This window comes from Motacilla alba, chromosome 5, assembly GCF_015832195.1.
Source record: "Motacilla alba alba isolate MOTALB_02 chromosome 5, Motacilla_alba_V1.0_pri, whole genome shotgun sequence".
In the NCBI taxonomy this organism is placed as follows: Eukaryota; Metazoa; Chordata; class Aves; order Passeriformes; family Motacillidae; genus Motacilla; species Motacilla alba.
The window spans coordinates 29,657,716-29,674,260 of NC_052020.1; the positions used below are offsets into that span (position 1 = coordinate 29,657,716).

General features: G+C 36.9%; 1 protein-coding gene across 1 annotated transcript in view; it reads right to left on the bottom strand.

The window, feature by feature from the left end:
• The window catches only part of MPP5 (membrane palmitoylated protein 5), a 55,282-nt gene that overhangs the window by 8,030 nt on the left and 30,707 nt on the right, over positions 1–16,545 (bottom strand). Inside the window, exons 3-10 of the mRNA XM_038137180.1 lie at positions 14,033–14,241; positions 8,338–8,415; positions 7,505–7,651; positions 6,710–6,871; positions 3,584–3,661; positions 2,589–2,772; positions 1,477–1,548; positions 936–1,007 (exon numbers count right to left, since the gene is read on the bottom strand). Coding sequence (XP_037993108.1) covers positions 936–1,007; positions 1,477–1,548; positions 2,589–2,772; positions 3,584–3,661; positions 6,710–6,871; positions 7,505–7,651; positions 8,338–8,415; positions 14,033–14,241 — 1,002 coding nt within the window. The remainder of the gene's footprint in view (positions 1–935; positions 1,008–1,476; positions 1,549–2,588; positions 2,773–3,583; positions 3,662–6,709; positions 6,872–7,504; positions 7,652–8,337; positions 8,416–14,032; positions 14,242–16,545) is intronic.

Here is a 16,545-nt window from a genome sequence, read left to right on the forward strand (position 1 = left end):
GGCAGCAACCATCATCCCAATCCCAAAGTACTTTTGTAAGAACATAGCCTATAAAATCTGTCAAGAAAGTTTCCATTTATGAAGTTTAATTATGCAGAGTGAGATGATATTACAAAGCCGTAATAAATGAATTGTAAAATGATGAGTGCTTCTATGCCTAAAAAGCTATCTGTTTTTTTCCTTAACTATCTGCTCTTTATTAAAGACACTACAAATCCTTTCACTGTAGCAGGCACAGGCCCTGCGAACCTGCCTTGGCGTTCAGAGGCAGAATGCTGAGTCAGGATGACTGGACAAAAGGAGCCCCTCTCTCCCCGCTCTCGGACCCTTGCTTATCTCTCTGTAAGGCTATAGGTCACTTTCCTTTAACCCTTACCATTGGACAATTCTCAATCCTCCCTAACCCTATATAAACCCCTGTTTCTGCCTGGCTCGTTGGAGCCGCTGTCCCTGAGACCCTTCGAGACACCCCGTGGAAGAGCTACGAAGAAGACCAATAAAGACATCGTCTTGGAACCTCACACAGCGCTCTCCTCTCTTTCCTGGTCTTCCGAATGCCTGCTGCATGCCCCAGCTGAGCCTAGCAAGCCCAAAGAGCTGAAATCACTCATGAGCTGATAATCACTGAGCTGAAATCACTAAAGGCTTGCTAAGGCATAGGCTAGGGGCACTGCCAGAGCTTGGGCTGATTAGCCCCCCTCAGAGCTATGCTATCCGGCTTTGATGCAGCTCCTGGGTACACCCCGTATCCCAGCCAGCGGCATTATTTCACTTCTTTTACATCTTTTGCTAAATGCTACAACACAACATAGCATTGCTCTTATATAGAACTTACTGCCAGCATTTCTAACATCATATCCTGAATTTCAGCATTCTTTTCACAATCTTTTATAGTTGTTTATAATGACACACATTGTACAAAAGTAGTTCCTTACCATCATTTTTATTTGCATTGTATAAAACCTTTTTCCGTTTCTTTTTGTTCTTCTTTGCGCACCACAGTTTTCCTAAACAAAATAAAAATTATGACAATCAAACATCAATACAACCAAAATCTTCCTATTCTGCCCGTGTTTGGGATCTTTAAAGTGGAGAATTTATTCTGCAGTTTTGAGAAGGCATAATATCCTTTTGTTGATTACAATGCTTGGTGTATTAAGCAAATGTCAAGGACTTCAACCAAGTCATGGCAGATAAAGTTCTTTATGAAAAAAGGGGCTTTCCAAATTCTCTCTGTCATCCTAACTACAGCACACATAGTTGTGAAAAACCCATGTGATTTATACAACGAAGTGTTAAATTCAGACTTGCATTTACATGAAGAATTTCAAAGAATCATCCCACCTGTATTACAAAAAAAAGAAAATCGCACCAGGAGATTTTTCTACAACTCCACTATGACAAGATTCCGTGTAACACTAATTAACACTGCTACAAAAGATTTTTTTTTTTCCACTTGGGAAGCATAAATCCCACCTGATTTTTCAGGCTCCTTGTCTTCTTCTATGGTTTGCTTCATTGCTTCTCTTTGTTGCTGAAAACTTTTTCCTTGATGCATTAAAAAAAAGCACAAGAATCATTAACATTTAGAAACCATTTCCATGCTTTTTCATAATGACTTACTCATTTGACTCTTTCCTAATCTTTTACTCCCCTGAAGGTTCTAGGAGAATGCAACATACAATAGAAATTTTAAAAGAGAAACGAAAGTGCTGCAAAACTGATTTATTACTTCAGAAATATATTCATCAAGAGAGACTTGCACAGCATTTGCTGTATAGACAGTTTTGCCTGGAAAAGTGAAAGTACAGGAAAGACTACATTTCCCTTCTATGATGACATAATTTTCTAATTATTTTTGTATGCCAAATGTGTTCTATTTATATTAAATATTTTGAACTTCAATTTAAAATAGATTAGCCTGTATTTAAATCAGTGTTTCTCTCAATTTATTCAAGCATCATAAAGTTACAGTGTGCTATTCTATGGAATTTGAAGTCTTCTGTTCAGCACGTTTAACAGAGCAGCAGGTCTTTAATTAACTAGGCTGCAACACATATTGCAATGCAAAAATTATGAACAGACTTCAGTGTCTGAAAATCCTGTTACCCAAAGGCCCTCAACAGTGAGAAAGGAAGTTTGTCACAAGTAACTGAAGCCCTTTGTTAAGCAAACACGTGCTGAAAAGCGACCACATATAGGTACTGTATCAAGTAGTTTATTTGGAAAAGGTAGGAAACCTCAGAGCTGCGCCCATCTCCAGAGAGCAAGTGGGCTGCAGTCCCACATCTCTGCTGCAGCCAGCAGAGGGAACTCCGAATCTGCTGAGTCCCCGTGGTGGGTGAATAAAGGAAGAGGACAGTAGCTCCTGAAAGGGGCAGTGAAAGCAGAAGTTTTACTCTGCATTTAACTCCAGACATGGCGATGCCCAACAGTAGGCTCTATTGCAAATGATTCAAAGACACAGATATATTTAAGGCAACAGATGTTTAAGAGTACACAAGTCTTTGAAAACCTGAGTAATGCTCCTGTGTGGCTATGATAACCAACATGACTGACCACCAAGCTTTTTCTAGAGCTTTATTTACCAGGGATAAGGCCTGCCAATGGCTGATTATCTTCATCTCCATCTCTGTAAGCCTGCCACCAGTTTGGATCTTCTTGACTGATCACATGGAGTATGTCTCCTTTTTGAAAAGACAGGCCTAACTCTCGGCAGGGGACGTAAGGGTCATCGGAGGGATCGTAGTCAAAATGCGCTTTCACGTGTATCTGTAGGAGATCAAACGTTAAAGAAAAAGGAAAACACCCCAGTGACTTCTGAAGAATTAAACCTTCTCTTCCTGTGATTGCATTACAGCTACGATATATAAAAACTCCAAGCTTCTATAAAATAGAAACTTTATCTGGGGCATAGAGGAGGTACTGGAACAGAATCATTACGTTAGCAATGGAAAAGACACAGCTGTGCTAGGCTGGACAGAAAAGGTTGAATTTAACATGCAATTTCCTCACCACTGTGGGAGACAATCCCCCCAGCTACTGATTTAAGTTCATTGCATCCAAAAATTATCAGAGGTATTGTGATTGCTTAAGTACCTAATAAATACACAGACTGAAACTCATTTGCTGGACTTAAAGTGAAGTTTCATTTGTAAAGTATTTTGTCACCAATCATTAATGTCTGGGCATTCTTTTTTGAAACTGTTAAAGCTGTCTTTTCCTCCCCATGCATATTCTCAAGTTTCAACATACAAGTTTTTTAATACTTACCTACTTATATATAGAGAGACACACAAAATACAGAAATTCAAAATAAGAAGCTCAGAACCACAGGAAGTTCTACTTTTACAACTTCTTTCAGAAACTGAGCTAAAATTGTACTAAGAGTTTCAGTTTAAGATCATTAATAATTTCCAACAGTGAATTCAGGTGTTAGTCTGGTAACAACTAAAATGAATTTAAATGGCTAAGTTTTGGGTTTGTTCCACAATGTAAAGGACCTTCAGAAAAACTTTTTACACACTACTAGTAAAACTAAGTACGTTTCACCAAGCACAAGAACACCTGTAGAGCTACTTACAACTGTCTCCTTTGCAGGAGGTGGCTTGCTCTGCTGACTGGGAATCAACACGAAGGTCAGAGTACCATGCATGTCAGCCTGAGAGGAAAAATAGGCTCTTCATATACAGTATCAAAATATGGCTTAAGGTTAAGAATTTTAATAAATAATATATTTTAGAAAATGCTTTAAAAATTCCTATTAGCAGTTGTTCCTAACAGTGCATCATCTACCCCTTAGCTGGTTTAAAACATATAGTACAGATAAAGATGCAGTAATACAGTAAGACTAGAAAGCTAAGTGTTGATACTCAGATTTTAAAAGCCTAGCTTTCTTGAATATAAACTATTTCTTTTTGAAATGGAGCAGCTGCTGTTCTGTCAAGCAGAGACACAGGAGAAATGGATAATTGTTATGTTCAAAAATACCTCCAAGTGGGTCTACTGGAATGTAAAAATATATTTTAAAAAAATTAATTTTTCTAGAATTGTTTAAATGGAACAGTGCTTTCAGATCTAAACACTTCTACTATGATTTTATGCTGTTAACATTACTAAAGAATTCAAAACACTGTTTAAAGATTTTGCTAAGATACTCAAATCTTCCATATGTGAAGTGTTCAATACCAACATTGTAGGCACCCTTGATAAGAAAGCAGAACATAATAAATGTCTTATCTTCTTTGTTTACATACTTGCATTTGCAGAATGTATTTGCACACATTAAAAATATCTTGATAAAATGCAAGTGACAACCTGTGACAAGGTCTACAGGTGTTTCACATCATATACACCATTCTACGAACCTTAACTCAACAATTTATCCTGTATAAAACAAGAAAATGCATGTATTTCAGAAACTTCAGAACTAAGCCTTAAATAAAGTAAATGTAACTTGAACAAGTTACATTGCCTTCAAGAAAGGAAAATCCATTATTTTCAGTCCACAAGGAATGTATATAATCTCAGAGTGACCATGTAAACAGCCTAGTCTAAAAGTCAGGTATAGTTTATTAAAACTTGAGTATCAAGTAAGGAGGGAAGTAATTTCTTTCTCCTGTGCTTGAAGTGTTTTAGGGTGTCTGAAGTATGTTAGAACTTCATTTCCAGACTACAAAATAAAAATGATGACATATAAAGGACTAAAAGTATTATTTTAAATCAGTTGCATTAAAAATGTATTCTAAAAATCCACAAGGCTGTGTTTATTTTATTTTTAATTTTCAGCAAATTGATTTTCTCTTATGCTCATGTATTGTGGCTTTACACCTTTTGTTTTTTAACCCTAGGCTGCAGGAGTTACTCAGGAGCAGAATAAGCTATATGCAGAGAACTAAACTGCCACACTTGAACTACCTGTTAAACACCTCCAAAACTTCTTGGAGGTGCTTCTTTTCAGAAGCACAGGACTTAGCTAAATATGGCTTTAAAAAAATACAGATGGCAATGGAGACAATCACAAAACATGAAAAATCTCAGATCTGATTAAAAAAAAGGACATTCAAGGCTTCTCAGAGAATTGTAAGCATCTTTCTAATTGATTTTAAAACAGTAAAACAAAAACCCCCAAACCTCACACATTTCTGCCGCTACTTCCTTCCACTTGATCTCACTGCATGAAATAGATGAAAAATGTTAACAGCAAATTTTAGAAAAAAGTCCAACTAAAGATGGAAATTGTCCATTAAAAACCAGTGTCTCACTGTACCATAAGACACCTTCATCTATGGACACTACTATTCCTACAATACACAACCTACAGCTGAAGCTAAGTCTTTGTCCTAAATCTGGTTTGTCTCTAGAGCATTAACCTACTAAGTAATTTGAAGATTTACCTAATTTGTTTCTCCTCTTTTTTCCCCCCAAACTCCCTACTGAATAAGTCCTAGTTGATATTTGAAATGTTTTGTGTCAGAGTTATAAATTGACCTCTAAAAAAAATATCATTTTTATCTGTTTCCATTTTGACAACATGGTCTTGCCTGCTGCAATTGGATCAAAGATTCAGAGTTGGGTTCCAGGTGTCTTGGATACAGATCCAAAGCAGGTACCAGGGAAAAGCATGAAAGAAATAAAATTGGGCAACAGAAAATACTAGTGGTAATTGCCAGCTTTTGACATTTTTCTCACAGGGCCTTTTTGAAAGTGAGTACCTCTAACTTACTAATTCCTGATGGATTTCTTGCCTAGCTGTTTTTAAGCTAAAGTACAATTTTGTCATGAATGGTGCAATAGACAAGAAAATGTCTATGCAAGTAAACTGCTAGACAAAAGGGCTTTTATCAGGCACAAAATCGTAGTAGGTCTAGTCACAAAATGGTCCCATGTGATACAATTTGTGGTGGGTTAAATCTGGCCAGCAACTTAAACACTGACCAGCTCTTAACACACTCCTCTCTCCCAGCAGGCTGAGAGAGAGAACTGGAAGATCAAATGCAAGAAAAAAATCTCATGGGTCAAGGTAAAATACAGTCTAATAAGTGAAGTGGAAAAACCTCAACCCAACAAGTGATGCAAAAGCAATCACTCACCACCCAGATTTTACTGCTCAGCCTGATCTTACATGGCCATTCACATCACTGTGGTCAATTTGGGTCAGCTGTCCCAGCTGTGTCCCCTCCCAACCTCTTGCTCACCCCAGCCAGTTGCAGCCAGCAGGCAGAGTGAGAAACAGAGAAGGCCTTGACACTGTGCATGCACTGCTCAGCAACAGCTAAAACACTGGTGCATTATCAACACAGTTTCAATCTAAACCCAGCCTACAACGCAGCACCATATAAGCTGCTATGAAGAAAATCACCTACAAACCGGCCACACATTTATTACTTGTGGACTGAATCAAAGATGAAAAATTATGGCTTTTCAGAGCTAAACAAAGTTTTCTTAGAAATCATTAGAAGTAAGTGTAAAGATAACAGCTTGCCACTTCCATATTTGTAGGCTTCATTTCTGCAGGTAACAGCAATTATACTTGTCAGTATCATCCTATGCATCAGAAAGAAAACTTGAAATGGACCTCCACATATGAACACCAGCTACCAGAATGAAAATACTTTTGAGGCTAAATATGAGTAAAATGACAAGCAGAGTCAACAGGCTTATGTAATGAGTATTTACTGCAAAGAAAACAAGAAGTGTTCCAACTCACCAGCAAGTCAAAAACTTCATTAACATCTTTTCCACGGATCTCAATGCCATTGATCTCCAGAACTTCATCCCCTTCATGCAACAGCCCACTCTTCTCTGCAGCACCTCCTTTGACTATTCGACTGATGATAACAGAATCCATTTCATTGCGAACAGTAGCACCCTGTGCAGCAGCAACACATTCTGAATTTATTACACGTATGAAACTCAAAGCCATCTATTGTGTATATTCCAAGCACATGGAAAAATTCTGCTGAAAGAGAATGCAAGTAACAGCTTGGATGCATACACAATGCTCCAGTTCAAAAAAACCACTGCTTAACTCCTTCAACCTACACTAAAGACTGAAGAATTTAATTGCTCCACACCATAAGATTCATTATTTTTTACAAACACAGTCCTAAGGAAACTCTTATTTCAAAGATGTAAATAGCAGATGATAACTGCTAAACAAACCCCAAAACCAGAAACCAGCCAACCAAAAAAACCTACACCTGGTTGGCACAAGGTTTAAGCTCCCTTGCAGCAAGCTTGGGATAGTGACTCTTGCCAAGAAGATCTGTCCAAACCCAAGCTGACAGAAGTTGTACAGATTTTACATGGTAGTATGGCTACTGCCCAATTCAAGTTAAACACAAGTTTACCGTCTATGACTATTTCTCATTTCGGAAGGAGGGAGAGTGTTTACAAATTAAACACTACCTTGGCATTTGAATTCCTAACATTTCATAGCAATCTGGAAAGGACAAAAAGGCTCACTTCCTCTACATACAACTGAGTAAGCACCAGTACTTACCAACGGGATATCCCGAGCTTTCTCAATGCGAACTATTTTAACCGTCTCCCCTCCATACATGCCAACATTCTCATAAATCTTTTCATCTGTCATAGGCTCAGGTTGCATTTCTTGTTCTGCAACCTTATCATGAGCCAGTAGAAGTGCCTAGTGTTAAACAAAATCAGCTTAGTTACAGAAAATATCACACTTGATATGCATACAAAACAGCAGATGAAATTCTGCAATTTCAACAGTCTCTGCAGGTTTGAAATTTGAAAACTGCCTCAAGCAATAAAAAAAAAATTATCACAGCTATATAGAACCTACATTTTTTCAAAACTTTCAGATTAGAAAATAGTATAAAAGCAATTTTGAACACAACTGTGATTGTACTTCTATCTTATCTGTACTAAAAAACAAGACATTGCTTTATTATGTATGTGTCTGCAGACTCAGAATAAATTTTGCAGAGAAAACTACTTTTACATCACCACCCCAGGACAAAATTTCCTTTATGCACCCTAAGGTAAGCATGAAACAACTGACAAAGGTAAAAACAAATAAAGCAGCTCATGTGTTGCCCTGTTCCCACTGACTTACTACTACATTGTTTATGTGCGAATCACCCTGTAATACATACAGACTGTAGCAAGGGCTGAATACAATCATGTACTACACTTCATTTAAAAGTTCCATTAGTTTTCAGAAATTGCAAATTCCTTATCCTAGAAAAATTAGGGTTGAGGAATAAAATTCATCCTTGCCCAGTCAGCCCAAGGCAAAAAATAAGTTTTATTGAAAACAGCATCAAGAAATAGATCCATTAGATTAGAAGTTTCATTTTGTTTTACCTGCATGTGAGGGGCATTCAGCAAAGCATTAAGCTCCTGTCCATCCTTATGGTGGCTGGGTTTCAAAACACTCTGTACCTAAAAAGAAATCAAGCAGTAAAACTCTAAATCTAGCCAGTGATTTATCAATCCTCCCTCTCCTACTCAAGCACAACCCCCTACTTGCAATTACTCATTTTACTGAAAACAAAGTGTACCCATGTAGTTGTTACACTACTGCTGACTGATTAATCTGGTACACATTAGGAAAACATGCAATGCAACCATAGGACTGACCCAGCACATCTTGCCTCAGTAATAATCTACCAAATCTAACTTGGTATTCAGTATGTCACACAGATTTGTCAAATACCAGAGACTGGCAATGAGCAGCTATCTCAAAGATGCATACAAAAAATATTAAACTCTAGACAGTGAAAGTTAAGTGATTTCAGGGCAGTGAAATCAGTCACAATAAAGTGTATTATGAGACTATGCTGGGCTTTTAAATTGGAGTAATTTCGTATTAATGTGACTAGCCTTCCTCTTTCTTAAAAGCAGATTATCATATTCTCATTACGCAAACTATTTCCACCAACAGCAAAGCCAAAGATTCCAAGGCAGGTTTTGCAACGCATCCTGGAGCTCTTGTCTCAGGAAAAGGTCCCTCCCTGGAAACCTGACTTCTTTGGCTGGTTCCAAAATAACTCATACTAACACAAGGATAGCTTTTGCTCAAGCTTCAGCTGCCAAAATAAGTCTTCCTTCTCATACAGTTACCAAACGAGCTGTGCCATCATCTCTTGCAACACTGGTTTGCTCATACAGAGAGCCAAGAGCAGGGAAGTGCTCTTCCACAGAAGTAAGGCTGAAGATACTTTCCAAAGCCATTATCCTCTGGCCTAATCTGACCAAAAGCACACAAGTGCAACAGCACAAATGAATCCAAAGACATCAAGAGTAGAGTATACAAATCAGAGCAGCAGCTTTCAGAGAAATAGAAAACATTTTGTTCAAGAGCTTTTGACTCTTACAGATGAAATAATGTGACATCAGAGAACCAAGAAACCAAAAGTTTCAAAGAGAAAATAATTCCACTTTTTGTATGATCTAACAGTATCTAAAGGTCGGAAAAGCCTCTGTATGAGGAGCAATTATCTACAGAAATGCTAACAGCTATCTTGGATGCTATCAGAAAACAGCACTGCAAACTTTCGAGTCAAGATACTTTCAAATTCTAGGAGAAGCCACTAAATGAACTGTGCCCACAGAGCAAGATCCTCATATTGCCAAGAGAAGTTCACATTGAACATGCTCCTGTGCTTTGCAGTAAACCTGGCACAACCTCCAAAAGCCTTCCTTCTGACATCCCTAGAGCATGCCTCATGGTGAGCAAATGTAGTGTACCTTAAAACAGTCAAAGAAGCCAGATTTATGTAGTATTCTTAAGTGGTTTCTTTAAAATCATAGAGAACAGAAAGAGTTCAGCTTCACAAAGTCCTTACTTCAGTCATACGTCTCAATTAGAAAGGAAGCTATTATACCTGGCTGAAACTGAATTCTAGGATGTCACACAGCAAACACAACACAGCAAAAGACATACCTCACTGACAAGTTTACTCTGCTTTGAAAGAAAAGATTCTTCTATACAAAAGACTTTCTCATAAAGGTTTGTTTAAGGTCTCTAACATTCAAGGGATTTTGAAGAAGCCACAAGAAGTCTTAAAGCTTTATTTATCAAATCTTTATGATTTTTTAATAGGAAAACCTACTCAGAAAGCAACTTCGAAGTCTTGCAAGGAACACAATCTTCTGAATGCAAGGTCAGAGGCTGGGAATTTGACAGTAAGGAAAGTAATCTGGTTCAACCAGTGACTCTGTGTGCATTAAACATCCTTTATTCAAGCTGAATTTCTGCTTTGAATAATTTGATTATTTAAAATTTTAATATATTCCCCCCCCCCCTTAAAGAAAAACATAAGTCTCTCATTTGTTTATGTAATGAAGCTCTAGGAAAGCTTCAGGCTGCCCTGTAGACCACTCATAACAGCAGTAGTGCTGCTTGCCAGAGTCCTTTGTAACTCATGGTAATAAATCCTAGAGCTTTATCAGACTAAGATATTTGAAGAAGTCTGTCATTCCAGAAGTGACGCACTACATACAGCACAGATGATCCACACGGAGTATGTGGCAATACCTGTATTTTCTTAACTCTTCAGACTAGTTTTTATTGTTAATCATGTTACATTGCGATCAAGAACCTCCCCCCCAACCCCTGAAGTTATCCATTTGGTTTCATTACACACACCACAATTTGTAGGCATGCATGATGGAGGCATGTGCTGGAGTGATATGAAGCACTCAGAAATTAACTGCACATGCAAAACTCTGTTATTGCTAACTGGCAGGTGAGCAGGACTGTCAGATGGAATATACACACACATTCTAGTGCACTTACACCAGAAATTATGAGCTTCCAGTGCATCCCCTCAACATTACAGATCTAGTTTATTTGTCTGATTTTGCAGCAGTAAACAGGAGCAAGTCAAAAATGTTTAGGAACATACTCTATATAAATTAAGCCTATCAAGTATATTTAATAGCAGGAACATCTTTAAGGTATTTGGTATGTGCTGCGACAGGCCAAGTTATAAACTGTCTTGAATGTTGTATCAAATATTCTTACAAGGTCAAGATTCAGACCCTGTTCCCATAATCCGTGCCCCCATCTTGGTCAAGTTTAAATGGATTTAAAGTCAATTTAATTACACTTGATGTTTACCAGCTATTTTTATTTGAGACTTGGAGTACACCGCATTACATGAAGATAAGCTTTCTCAAATAAATTCCTTAAGATCAAGTGCTTCATTCCACCTTTTAAATTCAATTGAAGTTTCTTAAAAAGATGAGAAAAACCTTGAGTTGTTAGTGGCTGGTTATCAGCATTGGTAGGAAAATTAACCGTACATGTATAGTACCAATTTTAAGAATTTTCTAAAGAGGACTAGAAAATTAAAAAACCCTAAATAATAGTAATTATTACCTTTTTTTAAAGGAAGACTCTTTCATGCTGCATTGTGCAATTGTGTTGTAAAACGCCTTTTCCCATTAAGAGATCTTCTCTTCCACAGTAAAAAGCCACAAACAAAACATGTCTGTAGCTTTAAACTGGGGCACACACTCCAGTTTCAGAGCTATACACTGTTGCTCATGACCTGTGCACTAAAATATGCACACTAGCACTACCTGCTACTTAAAATTAATGTTATGCATGTATCTGCTATTTTTCTTTCTTGTAATGTCTTCTGGCTTTTATCACCAAGATGTTATCAGTATCTTAAATGCAGGCTTTTGCAAGTGTCTTTTCAAAAACACCCTCAAGTAAGTAAATGAGCTGCTTTCTGGGGGAGTTTCTTATGCCTATGCTTAGAGGTAAAAAAAGCAAAAGACAGCCAAAAATGAGAGTACAAGAAAAAAAAAAAGATATGGAAGATAAACACATTGTCAGGATTAAAAATACCCCATACCACCAACAAAGCCAAAAAACCAAAACCACCACCAACTTTTCCAAAGCAGAAATAATTTCCTTCCACACTGCTACATAACTAATACAGAAACTTTTCAAAAATGAATAAAAGATCTGAAAATCAACATAAGATTTTCTATGCAGGCAAGACAAGGAAGTACAAAGTGATGTGAATGGAGGCTTCAAGGCATCTTCTCGAGACACTTCTGTCAGACATAGAAATATTTGTCCTGAATTTCTGGCTCTATCATTTCAGGATGTTATTTAACATGTTGCAAAATATACGTCACTTAAATACACAAGAAGCTGAGTCACAGAGAAACTAGATTACACCTGAAAGTGGGAACACACATTTGCAATATATTGAGTTTTCAGGAATTTCAAGGCTGGACAAGACAGGATGGGAGAGGAAGAGTCAAAATGAGTGCAGTGATGTGTCTTTTATGCGATAGTCTTGTGGATAATTATCAAATTCTGTTGGTTTAAAAATTTTGGATAAATGAAATATTTTCCTTTTGCTTAACCTTATTTATGACTAGTAAGAGACACAAAACTGGCTTTGCACCACCTTCTGATTTTAAGATTTACCAAATCACCTGAAAAAAAGAAAAGAGTATGTTGGGAAGGTAAGGGGTAGTGAGAAATGGGGAGAAGCACAAGAGTTTGGAAATAGACCTAGAATTTTCTTAGGCATATTTTCTTCTTGGAAACTTCTATTAAGTAGCAAATAGAAGGCCATCATATTCATGAAAGGAAAGCACCAGCTTTCTTAAGGGTTACATCTGTAATACCTTGTATTATAAAAGGAGGTTCAAAAATTCTAGCTTGCATCTGAATGAAATCCTAAACTAGGCCTATGTAAAGTGGATGTTTGGGGGAGCAGCTTACAAACAGAAGGTAACTGAAAAGGCTCCTTCAGACTCACAGACACAGTGAACAAGCCCAGTGAGGAGTCTGAAGTAGGCTATAGACTGATGAACAAGCAAGCCAGAGGGAAGCTCACATGTACTGCAAACATATGATTACAGCGGGTTGATTAGAAGTTTTCAGAGATTCACAGGATATTCTAAAGTACTTCTACCTGCTTTTGGTGCAGTCTTACTGACAAACCCAAACAAGAAAATCCTAAGCTGAAGTTTAATCAGGACCTGCACCTTTAGATTGTATTTAAATGATGTTCCTCAAGAGTCAGTAATTTCTTCTGCAAAAGAACTTCAAGTTTGCTACAGTGCTGCTGGGCTTACAAGATTAAAGTCTAGTAAATGAGAGTGGAAAAAGCTGTTGAAAAAAATGCTTCAGGGAGAAAGAAAACCAGATCCTAAACCAAACAAACTAGCCAATCCAAAACCCCCATCAACACCCACCACCTGCTGCCATACTGAAATACTCCAACCCATGTACCCGAGTCAGTTTGGTTTGCTGGGTGCTAAATGCTGGAGCCTTTATCCAGCCCCTGGATCTGGCTGTGCTGAACACTACAGTGCTAGGTTTGCACTGATGTTGGTATTCAAGCTACCTAGGTCAAAGCTAACAAAATTTATATGGGTTTAAGATGTAGACACACTTCACTACTACATATACTTGCACCAGACCATAGAAAATTGTGACAAAAGTTACTGAGTGACCCTTTAGAATATTTTAACAATTTCTAAAAAATGCATCAGATCTTACAAAAGAGCTGTCATCTGTCAGACCAAAAGAAGTTTAATCACAGCAGTAATTAAAGCATTGAAATTAAGTATTAAGGGATCTGTTGCTCACTTTAAAGCAGAAGGCTTGTTTCCAGTATCCTTGTTATTTTCAGAGATGACTCCCAATCTAAGAACCATGGCTCAACTTAGAGGAGAGTCACAATAAGAGAGAACTGTAACTCAGTTCCTGAATGCTTGAAATAAAGAATACCAACGGAAAGGGAGCTAGATTATCACAACCACTCCCTTTTCCTATGTTTAAACATAGTACCTTCTCTGATACATATCTATCCATGCTAAAGAGGGAGTTCCTGCCCCCAAAATATTTTTCTAGTTACTGTTTGCTGTATCTGGTTTTTCCAGATTTCCAATCAGTGACTATTATAATCTCTTTCATATTCAACATTCAGTCACTCAGACAAGCTTGACAAGTAAGTATTTCCACAGTAGCTATGATTATAGGTTTCATGTATGTCACAGGGATGCATACTGTACATACCTCTTGTGCTAGTTCTTGTGCATTGGAGCTGAGAGGATATGGAGGGCTGGCTTTGTTCATGTGGACTGTAACAGCGTTGTGGATCTTAAATGCATTCTGAAAATCGCTATTTTGAACAAGCTGTAAAATGAGTGAGATATCCTCTTGACTCTGAGGGTCTACCAAAACGTGCTGGATATGCTTAAGAGAATTTAACAGTTCTTCCACTTCTAGGTAAGAAATAACAAAATACAAATAAGATATGAGTTAACAAAAATGATAACTAAGCAATATTTATATTAAGAGTTATACAAAAATGTTTTACTGTTCAGTTTTTAAACCAGCAGTGACATATGCAAGTTCATTAGTTAACTGTTATTCCAACATTTTTGAAGCAGAATGTAACTGAATTAAAAGAGTAAAACAAACAAACAAACAAAAACAAAAAACAAACAACCCCCCCCAAAAAACCCCCAAAAAACCCAAAAACAACAACAACAACAACAAAAAAAAGAGAGACCCCAAGTCAGTAAGCGCAGTAAGACTTTATTGCTAAGCTCATCTTGATCCACTGAATATTTACTGATACCTTGGTTCGCTTTTCTGTGTGTACCTATCATATAAGGTAAAAATCTATGTATCTCAACTATATATTGCTTACTTATAGAATGAATGTAAGATAAGTAAACTACATTCAATTTATGAACATAAAATTATGCTCAGTCTTGGCACATTAAAATAAAAAGTATGAAAAAATATCATCTATGAGTTTTGAAAATTATCTACAGCAAAAGAAAGTCCACATCTTTTGCCTACACGAATATGAGATCTGCTTGGGCAGTAAAATATTTTAACATTTTAATAACTATTTTCTATATGTCTGCAGAATACTATATTACATTAGTATAGTAGTACTATAGTACTACATTAGAATGTAGTACTACTGTACTACATTCTTGAGTTTCAAGAACTGATCTGATGCTTTACAAGTGCTTTTATATTATTATATTATTATTATTATATTATTCAAAGACTTATATTATTTTAAGCCAAACCAAATTTCTGCTAAATAGCTCACTTCTCAAAATTAAGTACTTCAGAAACCACCTAAAACAAGCAAGATGAATCAAACCCAGGTAAGAAATTCTGAAGCAGACAAAAAAACAATGCATGTTTTGAGCCTTAAATAACATACATGTTTTCACACATGATCTGAAAAAAATGTGTTTGGCCTCAAGAAGCTGGTCAGCTTTCTAACATTTTAATAAATTCAAGTAAGCTAGAACTTTTGAACCCTGGTATTTAAAGAAAATCTCAAATTCTAAAACTGTCAGTTGATACTGATACCAAAATACCAGCTTCAAGAGTAATTTTAAAGTTTTAGCAACCTTCATTTATTCATTATGAGCTAATAAAATCAGGAACACTATCAGGACATCAGCTAAATTGCATTTTTAACATGAAAAATCACAGTAAATACTGATCACTAACATGATCAGTACACTGAACACAAGCCTAGACTCAATATTTTTGAGAACAACATAAAAAATGGTTGATAAATGGGCACATGGAAACCATAAAAAATATTCCAAGAAGTTTAATTGTTTTAATTTCAGGCAAACCACGTCTACATACAAGCTGTCACTCTGAGTCTGCAAGTTAAGTCTTCTGTACTATAAAAGGAAACAAACATGGCAGGGCTACTACTATTGTACTTTACTGTCTGCAGGACAATAAAAAATAGTAATAAAACCCCTCCAAAACCATTTCACACACGCTAAAAACATCCTACCCACCAAAGGTCAAGAACTTCTTCCTGTAACCACCAAGGAAACAAAGGGCAGTAGGACAAAAGCTGCACAGAAAGCTTGGATACTGGATGTGCAGGATATTCCACTGCTGATATCCAGTACAGCTCACAACACTAATTATGGCAGCCAATGTCTCACCAGGAAACTGTATACAAAATATACTGCTTATCACACTGGGAGAAATGCCATTTGGAGAGAAGGCTAAAGAACACTCCACAAGTGAGAATATTTCTAAATAGGACACTGTCAGCTGGCAAAATTCTCATCTAATGGAGAATGCATAGAACTGAAGTATCTCTTCAACTCAATCTCCCAAGTCTGAGGAAGCACACTATTTTCAAGCATAAAGGAAAAAAAAGGATGTGAAACAGATGTTAGTGTATAGCTCCTGACACCTGCTTGGTTAAAAAACATACTAACTCAAAGTTCTGCTATTTGTTATGGCTATTGGATTCAAAAAGCAGTGAGATATTAGAGAAGAACCTTGTTTCTTTTATGTCTTCCTAATTATTTTACTCCATTATTTCTGAACTCTCTCTTATATATCTGAAAATTCAAATCCATACACATATATACACAAACAGTTCTAATACATGTTGCATGCAAGATATGAATTCATACAGAAAGACAGACATCTTACCCTGTATCTACAACAAAGACATCTGGTTCCTACATGTCTTTACATATTCTCTTTTTAGCCCTTTGCTAGTTCCTTCTGTGCTG